Raw genomic sequence first — 25,696 nt, forward strand, 5'->3', positions numbered from 1 at the left:
AGGTGACTGTAGTCATATATGTGGTTATGTATGGTAATAATAGAAGGAACATCCTGGCTTTGTTAAAGTCGTAGGAAGTTTTGCCAGAGTTTGATGGGGGTCAAGACTTCACCCTCTAGCAGCTCCAAAGATAAATAGAGATCTGTCACCATACCAACATGGACAACTATATAATTGTTTCTAAATATGTAACAGCCCCACTAGTTCTAATGGAACTGCACCAGAGATGAAAGCCCTCACAGGGAAATTCTTATTCTTATATATGGCAGTAATTTCATGCACAAGAATTTTCTCACTGATTTCAAATGAGTGTTCAAACTCTAATTTAGCGTTCTTTTTTGTATACTGATGAATTTGGTCTGCATATGGCTGGGCTTCATTTAAGCAGTAGTCTCCAGCTCGTCTTACACCACTGCTATACATATAGCAGTTTTAAGATTTTGGTTTTTGAGAACTGAATTTAAGGCAGACCATGCTCAGATTTTGATTTTTGAGAACTGAATTTAACTCAGACCATGCTCAGCCCTTAACTTCTTGCTTTCTTTCATTTGTGATCCAAAAATAGCAACCATACATGCATTTTTAGAATATTCCTAAGGACTTTTGGAGAGGAGTGTATGCTCACTACAAACACTACAATAGAGATGTGCAATCAAATATATTTTTCCACGGGGGGGAAGAAATCCTTTAAATAAGGATATTTAAGCTATACTTAAAGCAAGGAAATTAATGGAACAGAGTGAAATGGGCCATAGTACTTCCTTCTAAAAGCAGATGAGAGTGGTTTTGATTTTAGACACTTCTTTTAATATCAGGGACATCTTAGCAGATGGAATAGGTGTATTCAATGGGTAGGTGTCTAGGCACCTGTTACTGCTCAGGGCATTAACTGTTGTACTTCAGCAGTTTTGTAGTGGCTATGGGAGGGTAAATCCCCCAAAGTCTGACAGTAGAAGACATGCTAAAGTGTAAATTTTATTGCTTACACTAACTTCCTTGATGGGCTTATAACTTTTCTATGGATATTTTTAATGTAGGGGCTTATTTCATACAATAAAACAAAAACATTTCCTATCTAGATCACAAACTCAAATGCACACAACATATTAGACACTCTCCATTAGATCCAAAGTGCTTCAGGTACTTATGCCTTGTTTGTGTAACACGCACTGTGTCAAACTGAACTGCCCTAAACTCACAACACAACTCTTTTGAAGTCATTATTTTGGGAAATAGTATAATTGACAGTGAGAGTGGATCTAAGTTTGCTGGAGGATGATTCATATATAAAGAGGTTCATGTGCTTAACTTCACAATTTACATACTGTTAGATACATCTGTAAATGTCAAGATCCATAGGAGTTTCTCTTCAAACAAAAGGTTCTTGAGTATGTTAAAAACTGGAACACAACACCCAATGACATATTGTCCTATAAAATTTATTTTTAGGAAAAGAATTAAATTAAGAAGAAAGAATGGAACTATTTAAACCAGAGACTTTTATGATTTTTTTTCTCTGTGCTACTACTTATGTCTTCAGCACACTTGTAATTTCAAAATGGCCAAACAGATTGTCGAGTTTTCTCCAGTGTTTTGTTTCCTGAACTGGGATGTGCCATGCCAAGTTTCAGTTTCAAGGGATTATTTTTCTCTTTTACCACTAACCAAGTTGTAAATTTCCCAGAAAGAAAAAAAAAAGTTTGTCATGGAAATGTTGACACAACATTCAGAATAGTATTGCAAATGTGATGCTCTGCTACAAATTGTGCTGTAATGATTTATATTGTTTCCAATAATTTAAAAACTATTTTCAATCACAGCCAAGTCCTGAATAATACATGAACCTTGAAGGGTTCTCCAACAAATATTAGGTCACTACACATTCCAATTTCCCACTCTATGTTTAAAAGGCTGGACCTGGCAGTTAAAAGACTAAAACCTCGGTCAACAGGTATGGTATCATAGATACCTGCTGGAATATTATTTTCACCCGGTAGCTTTCTGTAAGTAGGTCATTCAATTTTACAGTGCTCTAAAACATGACCAAAGAGCTTCCTTACACAGCATCTCCAGCAAGTGACTCCGAAGAAGTTGCACTAAACCTTAACATTTAGGATTTTATTATGGAAACTTTGTTGGCTTGCCGGTCTACATGCAGTACATGATCTAGGAAAGACCTTCTTAATTTATTGTAGAAGGTCATTTTCCACCCACTCTAGAAGGAGATTTTTTTTTTGTAATCTTTATCTTTTCTTCTTCAGGATCAGGTATTTTTAGAAAACTTTGCAGACAGGCACCTAACGCAACACATCACCTACAAAACATGGAAAAGAGGATGTCTAGGAGACCTCTGAGATGGGTCACATTTCAAATTTGGGAAGATGGGGGAGGTGTCTAGTTGGTGCTTACTCGAGTAGATGCTCGGGTAGGTAGATTACCTTTTCCTCCCTTGCATGGTACCCTATGGTATATACTCTATGGTATTTTGTCATGCCATACTTAGGTGAAAAGCGGTGTTTGCTAGCCATAGCTCAGAAAACAATCACAAATAGTATTAAAACTTTGACGTGGTGAAGTGGTGTTTGGCAGCATGGCTCAGGACAGCATGGAGAAAACATTTAAATGAGTTTTAAGTCCATATGTGTTATCACCTTGTCTGTTAAAATATATTCCTCATAACGTCTCGTTACATTTATGGCAAACTCAATGGGAGGACAACATCTGTAATGCGTTCACCCTCCTTTAATCCCTCAGACTAATTATGGTTGCCTCAAAGACAGCCCCCTTCCTCCGGACCGAGGAAGCGTTCAAGCCCTTGAACTGCCAAAGCCTGCCTGTAGTGGTGCTTCCATCGAGACGTTTTAAATCGCCCCATATTGGACAAAAACCCAACCCAAACCCCCGAGGACGGCGTGAGGGCCCCCCGGGAGGCGGCGGTGACCACTTCCCCTCAGGCCGCCTTCCCGCCCAACGCGCCCCGCAACGGCCACCCGCGCGCCCCGTCCCTCAGCCCCAAAACACCGCCGCGCTCGCGGCCTGCCGCCGCCGCGGGGACGCGCCCCCCCCCAAACTTTATTGCCTTTTTTCCCCCTTTCTCTCCCCCCCCCCCCCGCTTTTTTTTTTTTTTGAGGGAAAAAGGTGGGGGGAGCTCAATTTCCCACTTGCCAACAGCAGATAAAAAAGTGGGGAGGGACCTCTTCTGTCACAGCCTATGTAGATTAACCTTTCAATTAGCTGTTATCAGGTCCTGTGTCTTAGCACCAGTCCTCGCAATCTGCGTCCGCTCGGCATCGGGAAGGCTGGAGGTCTGGGGTGGGTTTCTGTTTTAATTTCTAAATTAATGATAATTGTTCGTGCCGTTCCCCTCCCCCGCCTCTCCCCCGCCGTGAGCCGAACGCTTGTGTCTGATCTGCCCGTCCACCTTTTAGTATTTTGAAGTGAGAAGAGGAGCCCCGCGGAGGAGGAGGGGAGACAAGGTATTCTCTCTGTATTCATCTTCTTTTTTCCCTTCTTGCGAAGGGGCTTAGAGAAGGTAACTGGTGCAATCAATCCGCTGGCTGGGGATTCCCTCCACCCCCTCCCCGGCTCGTCTGGCTCTCCTGGCTGGGTCTCTTCAGTGTGTATGTGTTTGGGGAAGGGGGTGGGGGGAGGTTGTGTTGTTGTTGTGTTCCTGGCTCTGGTTGCAGCCAGGAGAGAGAGCGAGCGAGCGAGAGAGCGAGCGAGCGAGAGACAGAGAAGGAGAGAGCGAGCGAGCGAGAGAGAGAGAGGAGCCGCGATCGCGTTTCAGGGGCAGCACATTCCGCAGGAACCGCTGCTGCAGAAACACACACAGGCAGAGAAAGGAGGTCATTGCAAGCAAAGGGGGGAAACCTGCATCGGAGGTTAGATTCCCAGGAGTTTACGTGGGGGATAATAGGGAGCATGCGATGGGTTTTGTTTTGCATTGGGTGACAGGCTGCAATTTGCCATAATAACCCCCTTTCCCTCCCCTCTCTCAGTGCAGGGGGCTTGTCACTAGGCTGGGTACTTTTTTTTTTTCTTTTGCATTGGAGGCTGATGCACGTGTTTGCAGACACTTGTGCTTGGTAAATGCATTGCAATGCTCTGCGTTTTGCAGGGGAGGGGGAGCAGCAGCAGGAGGTGATGGCTGGGCTGGATGGGGTGGGGAGGGGGGGAATGGAGTGGCGGAGGGAGGCAGGGGATGGCTGAGGTTTTTGTGTTGCATGCTCCCACCCTGTCCTTCTGAGGCGGCAATTGTTCCTTCGCAGACGGGGTGACAGAGAAGTCCCTGTGCTTCGCATGGCGAAACTTGCAGGGACCTGCATGTGGCTGTAGAGCTGGGAGTCATTGTCGCCGTTCCCACCCCCTCCTTTCGCCGTGCGGGCTCTGTGTGTGTGTGTGTGTGTGTGTGTGCTCGATAAGCGGCTGCCACTGCCAGGCACCTTGGGAGGGTTGTGCTGGGAGCATGCTGCTCCATCTCGCCCGCCCGGGTGAGTGGCAGGATCTGAGGCACGCACGTGACGCTCAGTATTTAAGGCTGCTTATTAGTGTGTGTCGCGCGCCCGCCCGCCCTGCCGAACTGGTTCAGGCGGCCGCCGCCGGTGTCTCTTGCTAGCGATCGCCCTCTCGAACAAACTTCAGGAGCGGGTGGGGCGGCGGCGGGTGGGGGAGGGTAGCGAGGCCGGGGGGACCAGACGGACGGCAGTGGTAGCCAACCGGAAGGCGGGCTTGCGAGAACTCTCGCCTCCACTTGCGGCGGGTGACCAATCACTAGCGTTCGAGGCCCAGGAATGAGGCGGGCCGGGCTGTGGCGGGCGGGTGGGCGGGCCATGCGGGTGTGTGGCGGCGGTGGCAGCCAATGGCAGCCTCTAGCCCCGCCCTTTCTCACCATTAGGCGGAGTTGAGCGCGGAGGGAAGGGGCGTGTTTCGTGATTGACATGCCCCGCCTTCCAATGGGAGAGAGAGGCTGGTTGCTGGGCGGAACAGGGCCGGGGTGGGCGGTTGACGGACACGGGCCGGCGGCCTGTGAGCGTGGAGCGGCGTGCGCAAGACGGCCCAATGGTGGGCGCCGGTGGGCGGGGCGCGGGGGTAGGTAAGGTTTTAATGAGACTCCATTGGGCTGTAATCAGTGTCATGTCGGATTCACGTTAAGTACAACAGGGCGAAACAAAATGGCGGCGTAGGTGAGGCGAGCCGAGCCGAGCCGCGCCGCGGCGGTAGGGGGAGTCGCGGCGGCCGCCGGCAGGGGGGCAGCGCGGCAGCGGGGGCAGCCGCCTCGGCGCAGTCTGGCCGCGGGAGCAGGGGAAGAGCCGGCAGCAGGGGGAGCCGCTGCGGCGCCTGGAGGAGGCTCCTCCCCCCGCGGCCCCGGTCCCGCGGAGGTGAGTGGTACCGGGGAGGGGGGGCCCTCTCAGCCTGCCTCTCGCGGGCGCGGCGGGGGGGGGCCGGCGCGGCCGCTGCCCCCGGTACCGCCCGCCCGCCGCCCCCGTGGGGTGGGTGCAGGTGCACGCCGTCGCCGTCCTCTCCCGGCTGCTCTGTCCTGTGGGGTCGCCGTGCTCCGGGGAGCAGCGCCTGCGGGCTTGGGGTTTCAGCCTTTGAAATGAGAAATCCCGGAGGAAGGCTTGGAGGGTTCAAAAGCCAGCCCCGGCTCGGCCCCTGTCAAATACAACAATGCATTGGCGCTAGGCACTAGGCGTTGCAAATCTCCATGGCTTGGGTATACTGCAAAAATTTTAAGTAAGTTGGGGAGGGAAATATTCAAGCCTTTAAAGCCACGTTTCGGAAGCGATGTTTGCACCGTAGTTTCTTTGCCCAGACCTTACCTTTAGCATTCTGTCACTGAGCATTGAAAATAACCCTCTCCACAAAAAGCGAACGGAAACCCCTTCTGTTGAGGATCTCTATCCCAAGAAGAAATGTTTCCACTGAAATCCTCTTCCCAGGTTAACTGCTGGCAGTGAATAGAATATTACCTTCCCATGCTCCCTGATGTTCTCTAGTACTGTATTTTGAAGTGCTAAGAAATTCCATGGAAGAGGGTGGGAAGGGTGAATTTGGGTGATTTTGCTGGTGTTGTGTTGTGCTGATGCTGTTTCCTCTGGTGGTTCTTGCTGCTGTAATGTTGTGAACTGCTTTTTAGCATATGATCTTAAACTAGCTTGTGGGGTATTGCAGAATGCAAGCACTTCATCAGTTTGATTCACTCTTATTTCCCACACCCCCAAGTCTTTTGGTGTAGTTTTGAAGTTACTATAATGTCTCCTCGTCTGTCTGTTTAAGGTATGTGCAAGTGTCATTGCCCTTCCTTGTTATAATTGAAAACTGTTGTATAAAGAATAATGCAATAGCTGTCTTCGTGATCTGAGTAATTTTAAGAGTGTCATGGGTGCTGGGAGTCCTTGCCAGGATCTGCTTTCTCTCTCTCTTCGTAGGTGCATGTATTTTGCAATGGGGAAACAAGTATCTTGCCTCTTTTGCATCATTAATTGAGATGGGGGTGGAATACAGAGTTGATTAGCTGCAGAATTCTAAGTAATGGCTTGGAGGAAAGAAAAATGGCAAAAAGCTTACTGAATGCAATGGCAGTCTTCTCTTCCTCCTCCTCTGCTGCAATCCTTACCTGACCCTGATGCTGCAGCAGAGAGCTGGCCTGCTGCTGCTTCTCCTGAATGTGTGCAGAGCAGGTAGGAGGGAGCAGAATGAAATTGTGCTTCACAGGTCACCGGCAGGTTGCACAAGTTGCTGTCATCTTTCCCCCCCCCGCCCTTCCTATTTCTTTTTTTGGTGGCTGTGTTAACCTCAGTTTTTGGAAGTTTAACTGCATTTGCATTTTAGACAGCCAGAACTAATTTTTCATGAATTTCTCCAAAAAAACACTTTAGATAGTATTTTGTGAAATGCTTTCAGATACTTGTGTAATAACTTTTAGTTTTGTTTCGGGGGGTGGGAAGCGGAGCTAATTTTTTTTTTTCTTTCTTTCTTTCTTTCTGACTACACAGCTTGTTTTCACAATCTGATCACTTGGAAATAATTCCAGATACTAGTTCAGTCTAAAAAAGACCTTATTATAGGATTACTGATGACATCTAAGATTGACATGTTCAGTCAGTGCTTTCTTTAATTAGAATCAGCTGTGCAATAGGTGTGTGCTTTATAAAGGACATATTTGCATTCATTCTAAATCCCAAGCTGCAATTTTGCAACTTCTTTGTATTTATCAGATAATTTATGCCTTAGGTAAAGGGACAAGCCTTGACTAGAGATGGCTTTTCACATTTCGAAGGTAATGTATTTAACCCTCTGAATGCTTATGTTCTGCAGCTCTTCTATAGCAGACTTGTTAACAGACTTGATCAGTAGTATAGTGCAATCAAACTTTCTCAAATGTTCTTATTTTCAAAATAAATAAGATACCATAGAGCGTAGAAGCTGGAATATGACATAGAAAGAGCTTAATGACAGTTGCCATAAAACTTGGAAGTGGTCCTGTGTACTTAACAGTCTGGAAAATCTAATCTGTGATTGGACGGGTACTGTTGAGGGTTTGGTTAAAAGTTATTTAATTATGAGGGGAGGAAAATTAATAAATAGACATGAGTGCCTGCTACTAATTTATAATCACTCGTAAAATTGGTATTTCCTCAAAATCTGTTTGGGTAAGCATTGTACTTTTTATATTAAATGATGTATGACCACCTTTTTGTGGTTTTGGTAAAATTAAGTTCTAAACTTAGCAACCTGAACGTCATTTTGAACTTCCCTGCATCCTCTTATGTTGAATCTGGAAAGTTTGTTTCTAAAGCAGTTTGTTTCGTGTTTATCCAGTTACTCAGCATGTGTATGTATGTATCTCTGTATTGCCAATCTTGGATCAATCTCTCTTAACCTGATTTATGAAAAGACCTCTTTAACTTACAGGTCCAGGATCACTGAGCTGAATTATATTGCTGGCAAAGATGTTTGTTGTTAAGAGGTTATTCTGAATCTTGTGGATGGTAGACCTTGTCATATCAGTTGTGGAGGTCAGGGTGCTATGCTTCAAGTACAAATGCAGTCGAAGTGGCAGAATAACCAAGACTCTAGGTTATGGTAGAACAATTCAAAAATTGGATCAGATGAGCTTTGCATGGTTTCCTAAAGCAGAATGAACTTAGATTCTGTTGGAAGGTGTGAATTTAAGATGTCTTGGTTTTCCTCTTGATGTATCTTGTCCTGTGTGTTGGAAGCTCTGTGCTCCTGCTGTTACACTCAACTAGTGTTGATTTAGTAGGTGCTAGTATGCAGGAGGTTGTATTACACATAGGGAATTTTAAGTAAATAAGTAAAAATGTAGTTCTGAATGTATATTGCTGTGGAATTCCTGTACCAAGCAGCAGATTTTACATGAAGATACAGGTTTATGCTCGCCTTTTGCCACAGTCACTGGCCAATAAAAATTCCTGTAAGCCACAAGTTATAGCATTTATACTGAAATGTTCATCAGTGTCCAGGTACTTGGAACAGACCCTGCACTGTATGTTCTGGAATTTAATGGAAGTGATGTGGTTGCTTGTATGAAATTTAATACAACAGTACTGCAGTAGGTTTAAAAATGAGGCAAGTATGTCTGACTCAGCAAATGCAGTGTTCAGCATTTAATTAAGTACTGACTATCTTCATGAAGACTCATAGTAGAACAGCCTAACTAAATAACTTTTAAACTTAAAAGTAGCTTTCTAGGAATCTGGAGCTTTATATGTAGCTGCTACAGAGAATTTCCGAATCAATAGGCAGGGTGTATAAAATAGTCTTAATGTGAGTGAGCCTGCACTATATATAGAGTTCTGCTTTGTTGTATTATTGTATTTTCAGTGTCAGAGTTGAGAGAATTTGTAGGATTCATAACACCATGGAAACTTTTTTCTTCCCTATATTTGTCTGCGTTCTGCAGCTACAGTTATTTTGGAATTACCTGAAAACAGTGAATATAAATAATGCCGTTAGGGAAAGAATGGCTCTTGCTAGCTGGATTAAATTAAAATTTGTGTTTATAGAACAAGTTACTGTTTTGTTACAAATACTTGAAATACACAGAACTGTTATCAAGTGTAACTTGCATGAGTACAGATTTGGAAGCAAGAAACAGGATCGAATCCATGTAGATCAATAGGGTTCAGTATGAGAGCCAATTAAACATTCAGGCCCTGCATTTGTATCAGGAATGTGTCTCTTCATTCTGGCTGTCAGTTGAACTTTCATATTTATAAATCTGAAAACGCTTAAGCTTCAATCAAACCTAAAGAATGACAAAGTCATAGAATGAATTGGTTAATATTTCTACTATTTGGGTATAGAAGAAATTTATATTCACCAATAACCAGCTGCTCTTTTGTTACTAATCCTGTTGTGTAGGTATAATAATGTGTGAAACATGATCTGGAGTTCATATTTAAAGAGATTTTTGAGGGGGTAGAGGGAGGAGAAGGTATGGGACCAAAAGTGGGTTTTGTACTTCTTCACGGTTGCAGAGGAATCTTTTTAACAAGTTGAAAATAATTTAGATTACTGCATCAATTCAGTTTTTTTCCTATACATAGGTTACTCAAGTTTTAAACATGATTGAAATGCAAGATGACTTGAATAAATGAATAAAAATGAGATCCAAGACTTGTGTAATCATAGATATTATTGTTAGTTATAAGTTGCTTGCCATAGCTTTATAAATGTAGTTTCAGATTAACTCAGTTTTAGATTTTGCTGTGAAACCGGTGAATCTTCTTCCTTACAAGACAACCCATTTATTGAGAATGAAGATTTTCCTCTTTTTTGGTTTTTATTTATTTTCCTTTGATTTGAAGTGATTATACAATTCTTTTAATGTCTTCAAAAGTTCTTCCTCACATTTCATGGCAGAAAAAACTAATACCTCAAATATATTTATTTATTTGTTAGGTGACTACTGTCTTAGTTTAATTTGTGTGGATTTTTAAATTTTTTTTTTTTCATATATTGTCCTGCAGGATGAATACACTCCTGATTCAAGATGTTCTTTCAGGTTTCTTGTATAAGTTGTTGTAGCCACTGAATTTTCTATTAGAGTGATATATTCCGTAATAAGTAAAGAAAATTGTTCATTAAACTGTTACCAAAACATATTTTGTCAGTGTGACCTCTTTTATGTCTTCATGCTGACAGTGTATTTATGTGAAAATGCCTCCTGTTACTTCACTTTCATTTCTGTTCCTAAGAGTTTGTATCAAAAGTACAAGCCTCTCTACTGCACACCTTTAGAATGAGAAGTGCCTTTGTGATCCCTTGCTGTATTTTAGGGTACCTAGGTATTAATGAAGGATGTAATACCAGTAACTCAGTTCTGATATTTTGGTTTTGATTTTTCTGAGTTGTATAATCAACATATGGCATGGCACTTATAAACGGCATACTGTAAGAAATGGCAGTGATTAATAATTTGACTTTCATCAGTTGGAGATATTTTGGTTTTGTGGGAGGTTTTCTGGGTTGTTTTCCTTTTGTGCATGTATAATCCTTGCAGATAGTAATTTTCTTATATCTGTGGGTCTAGGAATGATTTCTAGGCAGTTTGTTTTAGAGAATATTTTCAGATCACTGGCTGAATGGAAATTGTCCACCAAGTCAGTAGTAGGTTAAGTGTTGGGGTGATAGAATTTAGGAAAATTAAATCCACTGAAAGTTATGAGAAGTGGAAGGATTTTACGATGACTTGTTTAGGGTGAGGTAGGAATTGGTGAACATTGCATACAATCTTGCAAAGATTTTTGCATACTGCAGCATCTACAATATGAATGCATGTCTGAATGCATTCTGTTTCTCTTTACTACTTCAGCGTTAACTGTATTCTCTTCCTGTCTCTTCTTTTTTCTTTTTAAAGGTTGCAACAAACTTTCTTGTAAGGATGTACCAGTATCATTACCAATGAATCCTTTCTACCTTTCCATAACAGTAAAGTAATTGGAAGTTTCAATCAGCAGATACTTCCCTGCCTTTTCTGACTCCTCAGGATGGATATTTTTGAGAGGCATCCAAGCAGTGTGTGGGATCCTTTGATTTGTGTTTGAGGTGTGACCAACCTCTGAAAGATCTGCTAAAAGGATAAGGAGGAACCTCTATGGGTAACTCTTGGCTGGAAATAATTACTGGTCAACCATGGTAAAACTTGCCAACCCTCTTTATACGGAGTGGATTCTTGAAGCTATACAAAAAGTTAAAAAGCAAAAGCAAAGGCCTTCTGAAGAGAGAATATGTCATGCTGTTTGTGCTTCCCATGGATTAGATAAGAAGACTGTTTCAGAACAGTTGGAACTTAGTGTTCAAGATGGTTCTATTCTTAAAGTTACCAACAAAGGCCTTGCATCCTACAAGGACCCAGATAATCCTGGACGGTTTTCATCTGTTAAACCTGGCGCTATTTCTAAATCTGTTAAGGGATCTAGAGGAGCTTGTACTGAGCTTCGTAATGTGGATTGGAATAAACTCTTGAGAAGAGCAATTGAAGGGCTTCAAGAACCAAATGGCTCGTCCCTGAAAAACATAGAGAAGTATTTGAGAAGTCAAAATGACCTAGCAAATATTTTCAATAATCCCGCCTTTCAGCAGAGGTTGCGTCTGGGGGCCAAACGTGCTGTGAACAATGGGAGATTACTGAAGGATGGACCGCAGTATAGAGTGAATTATGGCAGTTTGGAAAGCAAAGGAGCTCCAAAATACTCCAGCACTTTCCCAGCTTCTCTTCCACCTGTCAGCCTTCTACCCCATGAAAAAGACCAGGTAAGTCTGAAAAAGGAGACTAAATGTAGTAATGCAAAAATGATTCATGTTCTTTGTTTATTTACCTAATGCAAAAATAATGATTCTTCTTGTTCTTTATTTACCTGTTTAAATGTGTATAAGTGAGGATGCATGTCAAAGATCCATGCATTGGATAGTTTCCTCTTTGGATTTTCAGTAGATAAACAGAGCAGCAGGGAAGAGTACAGCTTTATGCTCTCTTCTAGGTGTGAAATTGTTCTGTCTTGCCTGGCAGACTGGTGTTGCTGAAATCTGCAATGTGGTTTGATTGTGGCCTTTTTACCTTCATTTTGTGCCTGGACGTACTGATTTTCTTATAGTTTGAACACGACCTGAAATACTATCAGTACAACTCTTGACTTTTAAGACTGTCAAAATTATTATTTTTAAAGATATTTGTATGTAGATACTAAACTTTAAAACTTAATTGGAACTGTAGTTAATACAAATATTCTAGGAATGTAAGTAAAGGTGTTAGAGTAACAAATGGAGCTAAACTGCAGAATCCTCCTCCTATTTCAGTTTTGTTGGACTTCCTACATGGGTTTATTTTTGCTCTTACTTGGGCCTTCTTTTCAGGTTAATTATTCACAGAGTTTAAGCCTTGAGGGAGAAGGGGGTGTCAATTAGTGTTTTGTTTATGAAAGGATCATGTCAAAGACATGTCTGTAGGTATTCTTTGATCATTCCTCATTTAGTATGGTGAAGTGTGTTTTGAATTTTCAGCATACTTGAGGGGAAAAAAACTACCTGTTCTGCTTGAATTGGGTTACTTAGAATATTTGTAACTTGGTGGTTTGATGGGGTTTTTTTGTTTCATTTGGTTTTTTTTTTCCTCCACTTCTCAGTGGTAAAGTTTGGTGGCAGTTCTTTTTGGCATGGAATAACCCAGACAACTTTGCCATTGTAAAAGTGCCATTAGTGTCTCCTAGAAACTGCATGATGGTTTTCACTGTCTTCTTCCTTCAGCTGACTGTGAGGTGTTGGAGGGTGCAGAGTAGAAAGTGCTTGTGTTATAAATATTTAGTGAAGTGTACAAGAACAGTTGCTTGTGGAACTGTCAGAGGTGACACTACAAATGTCGGTAGCTGCAGGTTGATTTTTGTGAGCTTCTCTAAATATGTGTTAAACATGATTGCTTTTATATGTGGATATCTATGTATTTCTGTCAAATTGGACTTCTCGGGTAATTGAAGGATGCATGGAGCTTCATGCTCAATAATCGGAATGGAAATTCAGAAGTGTTGCTTACTGTGCAATTACTGCTGTAGCCATACCCTATAAAGATTTAATTACTTGTAGCGATAAAGCTGTCTGTTGTTTAAGTACTTTCAGAGATTCTTCTGTAATTCTGATACTCTAGTGGCATGAAAAATTTGAAGGCTGGAGTACTGAACAACCAAAATAGTTTAATACTATGATCCTTCATGTGAATTCTGTGGAAACAAAAATCTCCCTTGTTAGGCTACCTACTGAGACTGGCATCCGTTGCAAGGAATGTTAGTTGGGTCATGGTGCTGAAAAAGCCGTTACTGCCATACTAAAATACTGATATAAGGATAAATCTGTCTTTTAGAAGTTGGCCAAACAAATCTGTTCTCTAGCAAGTGCTTTGGCAAGAAATAAGCTTTCATTTGGGTGCCTCAAAATTAGCAGTGTGACTTGCGTGTTTAAAAACTGTTCGGCATGCACTTTCTCCTGACAAAAATAGTTTTGATGTGAAGTTCGTGAATCGGTAGTTGCATATCAGCGTAGTGCACTGCTTAGTTGTACTAGTTGTGGCACAGGTTACTAGGCAAATGTATAGAGACTGGGTTTAAATATGGGATTTTTGCTGGTCTTCAGGCTGTATGGCTTTAAATACACTTAAAGGGCAGTTCTGAAAGTAAGTGTACGTAGCTGTCTATTATTGGGATATGACTGCATGTTCACTTGAAATTGATGGTAATTAATGAATAAGCAGAATGACACTGCAGGAAAACTGTTAGGCTGTTTTTATTAGGAGTATTTAAGTGGCAGTATGGGGCATGTCAAGATTATTTATTGAATTTTATACAGTAAAATGTAGCCAGCTGGCATCTCTTAGGAATGGCTAGTCTTTGAAGACATTTGTGTATTTCAGTGTTTCTTTGGCTGTTTATGTAGCTAGCACAAGTAAGAGCTACTTTTTTGTTTGGGTGGCTCTTTCTGTTTGTTTGGTGTTTTTGGTTTTTAAATACTAGAGGTGAAGTTTAAGTATCTCTTCTGTTGACTTTCCTTGAGGAGAACAAAGAACAGGAGGATGTGCAGAAATCTGTTTAGATGACTGTGGAAGTTTGAGTAATTTTGACTTTTTTAATACATAATTGACATCTCATCAGAATGAAACAGTTCAAAGATTTAGTGCATTAGAAGTGCACCACAGCGCTCTCTTTGGCAATCTGAACTTTCACACTCATGGTACCAAATGCAGACTCTGAAGCTTTCTTCCTGACTGAGTAAAAGGTCATCAGAAGAGATATAGTAATGCCTCTGTGTGTGTGGTGGTTTTGGTTGGTTTTTTCCTGTTTTGTTTTGGGGGGGGTGTGGTTGTTTTTTTGTTTTTTTTTTTGTGGTTGTTTTGTTTTGGTGTGGGGTTTTTTTGCTGTTTTTCCTTTTCCATCCTCCACTCTCCTCTCTTGCCGGCCCTGGCCCACCCCCCCTCACCTGCCCCCCCCCAGGCATCAGAGTATCTCGTGCACTGAGAAGTTAGATACTGTTGCAATGCAGTGCCACTGAAGTTAGTTTTGCAGAACTGGAGCTTTGACTATGTTATGGGCGTGTTGAGTGTTTTGCATGCCATGAAATACTTGCATGGAACAGGGAGCTGGAAGTGCTAAATTTTCCTCTTGATGGTGATGATACAGAGCTGCTTTTTTTGTCTTCATATTAACTGGGTGATCCAATGCAACTAGATCTAGTCCTCTTGTTTCATTAGATGCAGAAATAGCTGCATTTGGTTACAGCAGTGTAGCTTATATTGCCATGTTTCCTCCTGTTCTCCACAGGCCTGGAAGGAAGCATTTGTGTAACAATGGTATGTTTCTTTCAAGTGTTATCCTCACTCTTCTGGATTTGGGCAAATGTATGTCAACTCTGAGTTACAGAAAGAGGAAGTATGCAGTGCAGCTGTTTAAATTTTCTCTTCCTCCACCCCTTTCCATTCCCTAGTGTGTGTGGAGGGTTGCTTTTTCACTTCTGTATGAAGAGATGCAAGCACAAGGCTCATAGGAAGGACAGATTCCATTGGAAGGTTAGTAGCTGTCATCAGCTATACCGTGTCTAGGCTGTACATCATAAAACGTGTAATGAGTAGTATAAATTACATTTCAAAAGGACATCCCAGTTATCCTAAATAGTCTGGTGGTTACATTAAGATAGATGCTTGCTTGATGTGGACAGGTAACTTGAATCAAAGCACTTAAAAAAATGCCTGTTTTAAAGTGTTTAAATTGTGCTAAAGGACCAACCTCCAGCCAGAGGTGGAGCCGCCTTAACAATGAAGGGAAACTGAAAACAGTGCTGTCCTTTAGGATGAAGACTTGCAATGTTTTTTCTTTCCTGCAAATAAAAAAAAAACAACAACCCCACACATAAGAAATCAGGAAAAGAAGGAAATTAGTTGCTCAGTAGTTTGATCTTGTGCACTTCACTAGATTGCAGTGCATAGTTAGTTTTAACAATTTAACTGCTCTTATGTGTTCTTCCTTATGTTCAGAGTATCTTGCATAGATGTCTTCTCTCTTGCGCTTCACACCTTCTCTCACACACCATCTTCTGAAAAGGTCTGTATGAGTATGTTAATGAGAAAATGCAGTGTGAAAACTGATAACATAGTAGTAAAGGATGTGAACAGAGAGGAAAATCAACCTTAACATGTTGAGTGATATTTAGCTTTTCGATAAGCCTTTGATGCATTAAAGTACGCTTCTGGAAATGCAGCAGTGAAGTGGTATTTAAGTTATGATTAGTCTTTAAATGGGTGTTTAATTTATCTTTAATGGTGTCAATTGTAGAATGGCAGTATTGGTGGTGGTTTTTGTGCACATCCACACGCATGCACTGTGTCCTTCCTTGTTTTTCTTGTCACTTGGACAAGCACTAGGAGGGTTCTGCAGTTTGGGAACTGCATGAAACCTACTAGGTCTTAGGAGTTAGCCATCTCCTGAGCACAAATGCTGTGTGGCTATAAACCCGAAGAAGCAGATGTTTGTAGGCTGTAGACAGCACTTTATTTACTTATTACTAAACATGATTTAAAAGGATAAATCCAACTTTAAAAGGTGAAGAGGCAATGGCCATTGTAACATTTTCAGAGGGCTGGGGAAATGCGTAGTATATCTTGGTGATTACAGCTTTGCTATGTTCAGAATAATTCCTACTTAAAGTATACTTTGAAAGATGCAGTGCAAATGGACATGACTTGATCCATAGGGCATTTTCTTGGTTCTCCTGAATGTTGTCTTGAACAGCTGAGCAACTGTATTAATAGTTGTTTCCATTTGATTCTTGGCATGAAAATTTTTATTAATTCCCCTTTCACTTTCAGTTTGTCTTTCTAAGCTGACTTTCATGCAAAACCAAACTTGTTTTATTAATTTTTCATACTCTGAACTCCTATCTAATTTTGTTTTCACTGTCCTACGTACATTTAGCTTTTCAAAGTGTAACTTGGCATGGATTGAATTTCAGTTTTCTGGTATGTAGCTTGTGCCAGTGCAGACACTGGGTGTTCCTCCTTCTGTCTTTCAGGCAAAGGGCCAATCTATAGAGAATTGCGTTTTTGGCATCCAGGCTCCTCCCTGCTCAGTTTTTCAGCTTCATGCCTTCCTGTGGGTAGGCAACAAGAGACTGTTGGCTGAGACTTCTTTGCTTGCTCTACCTTGTTCCCTCTGGCCTCTAGAATTTCCACTGAGCAGAAACAGAAAAGTTAGGCAGAAAGGAAGTGCTACACAATGCATCTTACTGATTTACACATAAGGGGATATTCATAATGCCTAACTTTGGAGCCAGCTTTACGTGGAGTCTGTGCTCCTGAAGGTGAGTCTGAGCACCAAAATGCAGTGATAGGTAAGTTTCTGTAAGAGAATGTTTGCAGTGCTACAGTTAAAGAGACTGTAGGCAGTGGTATGAAAAAAAAGAAGAAATCTAGGCTTGAACTTTGTCAATCTATAAAATACTGTTGCCTTTAGAGACAACCTGTGTTTCTCCCCTCGTAACATCTTCACAGTGACAAAAGACAGAGGAATGTTAGTGTTACTTGACGAACACAAACTCTCATGTTTATGCTTCTCATTATCTCAATTCACAAGATACCTTTATTTCTTGGAAGGGTGGCCTGCATCTTCGTGTGTGTGGCTCTTGTCCTTGAAGTTCTGGGATGATTGCTAGGTGCTGCTGCTCTCTCTCATTTCTCTGCTGTTCCCTGTAGCTTCTGGAATGCTCTAAATACCAACTCCATGCATAAGCCAAGTGAACACTTAAAAATGGATCCTATTCACACTTGAGATATTGGAGCTTACCAGAAATTGAAGAATGACTTACCTCATCTTTTGAGCGTTTAAAACTGAATTGGAAAAGTCTTGTCATCCCGTATCATGGAGAAACAGCTCATGCCACTGTAGATTGACATAGTGGACTTCTGGGCTTTTTTGTATTTTACAGTTCAGCACATTGGGATAAAACCAAGAAGCATGCATGTGAAAGTTTCCTTGAATTGGATGGTGGGAAGGAAATTAAAAACTGCTATTTCCTAAGTTAGATTGGTTTGCTCCTTCATAAGGCGGGGCAGGGGAGAGGTTGGGTTCCAATTACTGATGTCAGTGACTTAGTTTCTGCAAACAGGTCATCTGTTTGCAGTTTCCTATAGAACCATCACAGAAGATCCTACTCGTCCTTTTTTCCCCAAGTTGGATATTTTGGAACATAGTTCTGCATGATGTGCTTATGATTCTTGTTTACTGCAAAGAGTGATTCGAAACCTTATACTGCAAGCTGTTTAATCCTTAGGCTTGCTAAAATTTGATTCTCTTGGTAGTCTCTCTTCAAAATTTCTTGGTGTGATGTACTGTGGTGAGTCCTGGTATTGAAATGGACAGCAATGAGTTAAAGAAATCCTGTGTAGTTCCAGTAGTTCTGTTGGTGTTTGTTCATCTGTGCTGTTTGCTGTGAACTCTTCTGTCTTAACTGGGAGTGGCATTTGATTCCTAAACTGCAGTTAGAGGTTTTACTCTTTGCATTTTTCTTCCAAGATTAATTTTTCTTTAACTACTCAGTACGTGGGTATCTCCTTTGTCAAGATTCCTTCTGGAATATAGAAATACCAGAAGTCTGCCTTAGCTACAAGGAGAACTACCTCGCATATTTTCTCAGTGCTGTATCCTTACCCAACTTAAGTGTCTTTCCTCTTCTATGTTCAGTAATAGTGATAGTCTCGACTCTTGGGTGTTTTTTCTGTGGCGGTTGAAATGTGGTAACAATTCCATGTTGTTTCTTGTTGTTACTGGAACTTTGTTATAAAACAGGTGATGAAAAACCTTGATAACTTGCAGTTGAGGTTGTTTGCTATTTTTTGACAGACTATTTTTTTTCTCAAGGAAGATCCCCAGGTGTGGATTGAGTGCTAATCAACCACAGCTTTCCAATTTGGTGGTTGGAAATGACAAAAGATTGTCACTCTTGAAAGAATTTCAAGCTAGCAGTGAGAAAAGAATTGCTCAATTGGTGTAAAAGTCTTCTTTACAACTTTGAATCCATTTATGGATGCTAATGCATCTTCTTTCAAAGGGCAACTCTCTTCTCTGTATTCAGGACTACATTTGCCTGGGTATAAGGACAGACCAATAGTTCCTATGATTGTTTAAACAGGGCCTGTTTAAAGTCAGGACACAAGGGCTTTCTGGAACCAAATGGAGGGAGTTGCTGTTGCGTACTGGAACAGCACTATTAGGGCTCAGATTGTGGCTGTAGAATTTTGTGGATGACGCACATCAAATCAGGTACCACTTAGCTGACAGATCTACTCCTGTCCTTTCCTGTCTGCTTATATCCCTCCTCATTGAGGGAAATTATAACTGGTGTCACTGAGATTTTTCTGTGGTTTAGTTTTTTTCCTCTCCAGGTTTTTGCAGAAGAGCTCAAAGTTTCAAATTTGCAGTCACAGGCAGCCTTCTTACAATATGAATGGTGTGAACTGTTCAAGGGATGTCTGCATAGGCAACTCCAGGGCTGCTGCATTTAGTTCTAGGTTTGTGTGGGTTACTGTGACTTCAGGTTGTGCTGTAGAGAAGATGTTGCATAAGGAAAATGTCCTTGGGGGAGGGAAACTGCAGACCTGTAAATTGTCAACTCTTGTGTCTCATCTCTGTGGTAAGATACACATGTGCAGGAATTTCTGCTTTCTCAAGTGTTCTGGATCTAGAGGGGCAGAGTCCCCTTCTATCTCCCCTTGCAGTTGTAGTGGGACAGCCTGTCAGTTACCAACTAATGCAGTACTAGGTGGAGTAGGCTTGAGACTTGTTTTTAATTGCAAGCAGCACTCTGGCACAGGAGAAAAGCTGTGTACGATCTCAGCAAAGTTGTCTGGGAGGCATAGCTGATGTTTCCTCATCTAGGAAGAGTCCTTAATAGAAGTGGGGGCTAGCATAAGCTGTGATAAGTTTGCCACACATTTTCCACATTCTCTCCAGCATTTAATTTCATCGCCAGTGGTGTTTTGAAGTTGGCTTCAATTTCACAGCTCTGTTTTTTCCAAAATGGTGAAAATGACTGTAGTTTTAGGAATTAATTTTTATGTAATCTCCATGTATCCATGGCAACATTAACTAGCACTGTTTGCATTTGGCTCAGTAAGAGACAAATGTCAGTGGCACTTGTATTTCAGACATTGAGTACACGTATTCTTAACTAATGAATAAGTAGTTACAAGTAACAGTTGAAAGGAGTATAGTCAAGGTAAAATTATAGATGTGTAGAATTCTTTTGTCCTTGTGTGGAACTGTTGTGTTAAAGCACCTCTTTCAGCACTATCTATTGGGTGATTGTAGTAAAGATGCTATTTCTCAGATGGTGTCCTGGTTTTGTCTGGGATGGAGTTAATTGTAGTAGCTGGTATAATGTTATGTTTTGGATTTAGTATGAGAAGAATGTTGATAACACACTGATGTTTTCAGGTGTTGCCAAGTAGTATTTAGACTAAGTCAAGGATTTTTCAGCTTCTCATGCCCAGCCAGCGAGAAGGCTAGAGGGGCACAAGACGTTGGGAGGGACACAGCCAGGGCAGGTGACCCAAACTGGCTAAAGGAGTATTCCATACCATGTGATGTCATGCCCAGTATATAAACTGGGGGGGAAACTGCCTGGGGGGACCGCTGCTCAGGAACTAACTGGGCATCAGTCAGCAAGTGGTGAGCAATTGCTTTGTGCATCACTTGTTTTGTATATTCTAATTCTTTTATCATTACTATTGTTATTCTATTATTGTTACTGTTATTACTATTATTTTCTTCCTTTCTGTTCTATTAAACTGTTCTTATCTCAACCCACGAGTTCTACTTTTTTTCCAAATTCTCTCCCCCATCCCACTGGGTGGGGGGGAAGTGAGTGAGTGGCTGCGTGGTACTCAGTTGCTGGCTGGGTTTAAACCGTGACAGATGGCAAAAGGATGAGAGGTAACTGACACTAGTTGCAACAAGGGAAATGCCAGATAGGTGAAGGAGAAAATCCTGTATAGTGAGGATAGAGAGACATGGAACAGGGGTTCGGAGGGGCTGTGGAATCTCCATCCTCAGAGGTGGTCAGAGATTGAGTAGTCAAGGTCCTGAGCAACCTGAGGGAACATTTGAATCTGGTCTTGAGTGGTAGGTTGGTGTACAGGCTCCAGAGGCCTCTCCTGGCCTAGAGAATTTTATTTCAACTTGAATTGAAAGTTTGTCAGTTTCTTCTAACTGTTGGCTAATAAAATAGAAAGTGTAGTTTCTTTATGCAAGACTATGATGATGAAGATTTGCAGACAGCTGCATCAAATAGCCAAAGTGTAAGCTAAAGAAGTTTTAACGAGGGGTAGAAGCTTCACCTGGGAAAACCACTGCTGGAGAATTCACAGTGTGTTTATTCTTCTTTTTTGTTGTTAAAGTTTCTTTCATAAGTGTATTTTGTGTGTGTTGCTTTAAGAATAGTGAACATCCTGATTTCTGCTTTCTTGGGACTCCCTGAAATCTGGAAAAATAAGAACTTAAAGTTGCTGAACTTCTAGCTTTATATACCAGACCCAGGAGACTGGGTCTGAAGCCTTCTAGGCTTCATTTAAGTTTCACCATTATGTTGTGTGGATACCTTATCTGGTGCTGCTTGGAGAACTGTTGTCTTTTATATTGATCTGTAAAAATCTGATTAATGCCTAACTTGCAAGTACTGTGGAATTCTCTAAAGTGCTTAGGATTAGTGGATAATGAGCAATAGTTAGCAAAGTGGTTCTACAAAAATAAAAATACAGTTAAAGGGTGATGAAAAAGGCAGTGTTTGAGCCTAAAAAAATTCTCAAGACCAAAGTAATCTCCATTATAATCACTGAACTTAACAGTAGTTAGCTAACAAGTTCTATGCTTATAAAGGCTGTTGTATCCCTCCATTCTGTTTCAGATTTAAAAGATACTCAGCTTTCATTTCCTGCTTTTTCTATTTTGTCCTCTGAACACTACCTGCTATAGGAGTCAGGTTAACAAGAGTATGTTAGTGGTAGAGGAAGAGGACAGTGTATTGACTCCTGCAAGTAAGTATTTGGTTATCAGTCAGTTTATAAATACACAAATGGAGGTTTATGTAATAAGCAGTGGGGTTATACATAAACATGGTACTTTCTGGTCTGAATATTCTTGCTCTGCCTTTAACTGCCCAGCTCTCCTCCCTTTCCTCTTTATCCAGTGGTGAAAACAGGATGTCACTGAAAACTTCTTAATGCTGTTTTACAAATGTTAATGCTGCTTTAATATTGGAAAATTGTATAGTAAAAACAATTTTTATTTATTTTGACGTGTTTGGCACACATTCTGCTGATTTAGCAAAGCAAGCTTTCATTCAGATGTTACAGATGTTTTCTGAATGTCTAAAAATTATAGATAAATCAGTCAAGAAATGACTAGAGAAAACCACTCAGAAGATAGACTCTCAAGTTAGATAGCAGCATGTGCTATGTGCATACAGAATGGTCTGTTACTGTGCTTGTGTATGCATATGTTTAACTACATGAAAAAGTATTGGAGCTCACACTGTCTTAGAAACCAGTGATGACTTCTGTGGCCATTTTAAAAAATTACTCTTGTTGGGCCACTTGACAAGCTTGTCTGCCATACTCTTGAAGGAAATTATTGGTACTTAGGTCTATTAATGGTTCTGAATGTTCTTAAAATAAATTTTAAACTACTACATTTGTAGAGATGACAGCTTCCACTGGAGTCAAGCAATTCCTCCTCTTCACATCTATGCATTTAACTCTACTCTCTTGTGATAAGTCAAACATGGAATGCAATAGCTGTTTAAAAAAAAAAAAAATTAAAAGAAGCCCTGGCTTTAGCTAGTCCTTGTGCTTTGGGCTTTGCCACTTGGAATTTATGTGGGTGATGGGCAGTTTTTTCCCTTCATGCATTTGTGCACTGTGTTTAAAAACCAGTGAGCAGCTGCTAATCTTGCAGGCATGTTTTCAGCTTTTCAGTAGAGAGTTTCAGGAGTCTTCTCAGATCTGAACATGAGATGGATGATAGGAGTCTTTTTTTTTTTTTTTTTTTTTTTTTTTTTGAGTAATAAACCACTGGAGGAATCTTCCCTGTGTTGCCAACTTTCTATACTGCTCTGAATTCAAGATGGTACCTCAATTCTGCCTGTGAATTTAAGGAAATAATTGCGGCTGCTATTCAGCCCAGAATTGACAGATTTTGTTTTATGTCTTCTAGAAGATACTAATGCTGGGAGAGGGATGTACTGGAATTTTGTTTGGTACCCCTCTTTCTCACTGATATCCTGCCGCCTTAAGTAACATTTTCAACATGTTTATTAGGCGCTTTCAGCCTGTTACAGAAAAGGTACTTATAATTTTCAGAGTTAGTCTAGAAATAAAACTGATCTATCTGTTTTTATGTTAATGAACTTGCTGGAGTTGACTTCATTTGAGAAAATGACTTTGACAGCTGGCAGCTCTGTTCTGCCTAAGAAAACAAACAAAAAAAAAGCTGCATGTTCAGGCTTCATTGTGTGAACGTGCCATATTTAATTTTCTGTATGTAGTTCCAAACAGAACTGCCCATAATCTGCTAATGTAAAACTGAATCTTAATGATTTATATTGTTTCTTTCTCAATATTGTGTTTAGATGTATTTTGAAGAGACTGCTGAAAGATTTGATTTCTAGAGAAGAGTTACTAATATAGCTGAGGACGAGCTTTTTCCCTTTCCTGATCTCCGTCTGGTGGTAAAATTCTAACTAGCTTGATATTTTGCTATTACAAGTGAGTTTCACCAAAACAAGTGGATTTCTAATTTTCTTAGAAGTTTTATATGGAATTCACATGTAAAGCTTGATGCCTTAAAATTTTGTGTTTTGACTTAGTTAAGAAATAAATACCATGGTGTTCTTAATTGCAGAAGAGAACAAAAGTAATTTTCTCACCCCTGTGTAGCAGGGGAATGAATCCTAAAATAGTTTTAGTAGCTAAAGTGGTTTTACCCTTGAATCTCTTATTTTGCTTTTCCTCTCAAAAATATTTATCTTGGGTTTTAGCAGACTGGTGTCTTACCTTTAAATTTCTGACAACAACCTTAACAGCAGATTTTTTTCCTCTCCCCACAACACATGCATTTTGTTTACTTCACTGTTACTGATATTATTGTGAGGCCAGCAGCTTTAAATAAGGTTAGCTTTTTGTCTTTTATGTGCACAGCTATAATGACTCCCATTGTTATTGCTTTCTTAAGTCATGACAACTTGACTTTTTTCTTTTTTTTTATAAGTATGTATTTAATAGACTTTACCAATTAGAGTAGACATCTGTTTGGAGATCAGTACCAATCAAAATCACTTACGAAGAAATTGTTGGCTCATGATGCATCTAAAATATTTCTGGAAGTTCAGCTTCTTTTTAGCTGTTGCTAAGAGATGAATTTTCATTGACATGAGGGATGTGAGGACATGTCAGCATGCTACCAGTTGTTTTATAGGCAGTTAGCTTTGCCGCCTTGCAGATGGTTGGAAAACTCTTGGTAGTGGGTAAATGTGTGCTGATTATCTCATTGAATTAAGGTAACCTTTTGTCGTTCATTGAATTCTGCAGACCAGGCACTGAGCAGCTGCTCTACTGTTGAATTCTGGATTTAGTGAATACAAAGATTATGCTAAAGGGTATTTAGTCCTATTCCAGGTACTGAGCATTGGACCACTGTAAGAATTATTTAATGCTACCTTCACTGTGTTAGTAATCAGGGCAATCCAATAAGACAGTGTCTTCAACATTTTGACTAAACAAACATTTGACTAAAATTTTCCAACTTTATTGTCACCACATGGTTATTGATACTTTAAAACTTTGGAAGTAGGTCAGAAAGAGAGATTGAAAAAAGCCATTTATTTTTTCCTCCTTCCTATTTCTCTCCCTCTGCTTTTCTTAAAGTGGTGCAAAGGGAGGTAACTCTTGTTTCTGCCTGCTTTTTGTATTAATAGTTTTGTTATGGGTTGCGTTTTGTTTTGATGTGGTGGTGTACCCCCCACCCCTGGAAGTCTGATTTGATACTAGCTCATGTGGCAAATGTCACTTAAAACTAGTTCCCAGTGTATCGACGAGACTTGCCTCAGAAACAGTTTAAGCAATGTGGTGATTATAAAGTTCATAAATACATCTGTTTCTCTGTTTTGGATTACACTTGTGAGTATGCACCTCATCTGTTGGGGGGTATATTTAAAGGTCATAGTTCACCATCATGTTAAAACTTGCTTGTAAACTTGTTTTCCCACCTCTTTGAAAACAAATTAGTAGGCAGAATTATGTTGCTTTTGTTAAAGACTATTTTCAAGATTTAAATAAAATACTTTACTTTCTAAAATGATTTTGGAAAGGGATGGGAGAAGGAATTGGAGCATTCCCTTGGTAAAGCTTAAGTTATTTGGATTGCAGAAAGCAGAAGCACTTCTGGATTACTTGACAGTGTTTATAGACTTTCAGGTCTTCAAATCAGTATAGTTTTGTCCAAGAAAATTCAATTTTGTAAGGATCTGAAAGGTGGGGTTTTTTGAGAATAATTCTGTTGCTTTGGAAATACAATGGATAAAGTGTAACTAGAATAAGGTGCTGTTGTAGCAACTATATATAAAGGGGTATACTTGTATACTATGCTGTATAGAAAGAGGTATTATACTCTCTTTTGTAACAGTAATGGATTGAGGACTTAAAGGATCTTCTAGAGAGCTGCTTTCTTAAGGCATTATGGTCCTCTCGGTGAGATTTAGAAATAGATTAGAAGTAACTGTGTTTGGTATTACAGTACCTCTTTTCCACGGTAAGAAGTAAAGAGAAGAGGGCTAAGCTTTTTAAGGGGCTATGTTTAAGGGTCACTCTCTAATGCACCTTAGAGGAGGTGTTTCTGAGATAACAGGTTAGGTTCATCTTCCCTGACCTGCTTAAGTGTAACTTTTACTTCATTCTTGAAAGTGTGTGGGGTTTATTTTCATTTTTTAATCAAGTATATAATGTTTTAATGGGTGTTTGTTTCCTCCCAACCTTCAACACAAATCTTACGTACTGATTAGACTTCTGCCAGTAAATAGTTGCCCATCTTCCACATAGTTTCAAGTATTGTTGGGCTGTTTCTGTTGAAACTATGTTGTTCAAAAACTA

General features: G+C 40.6%; 1 protein-coding gene across 8 annotated transcripts in view; it reads left to right on the forward strand.

The window, feature by feature from the left end:
• The first annotated feature begins 3,229 nt into the window (after window positions 1-3,229).
• The window catches only part of KAT6B (lysine acetyltransferase 6B), a 119,869-nt gene continuing 97,402 nt past the window's right edge, over window positions 3,230-25,696 (forward strand). For 3 of the 8 annotated variants that reach the window (XM_030030161.1, XM_030030168.2, XM_030030169.2), the window contains exons 1-2: window positions 3,230-3,476; window positions 10,886-11,781. In XM_030030161.1, the coding sequence (XP_029886021.1) occupies window positions 11,161-11,781 (621 nt within the window). In that variant the 5' untranslated portion in view covers window positions 3,230-3,476; window positions 10,886-11,160. The other 5 variants (XM_030030165.2, XM_030030162.2, XM_030030166.2 and 2 more) reach the window with 5 other exon arrangements.

The sequence above is a fragment of the Aquila chrysaetos genome, chromosome 11 (assembly GCF_900496995.4).
Source record: "Aquila chrysaetos chrysaetos chromosome 11, bAquChr1.4, whole genome shotgun sequence".
NCBI lineage: Eukaryota > Metazoa > Chordata > Aves > Accipitriformes > Accipitridae > Aquila > Aquila chrysaetos.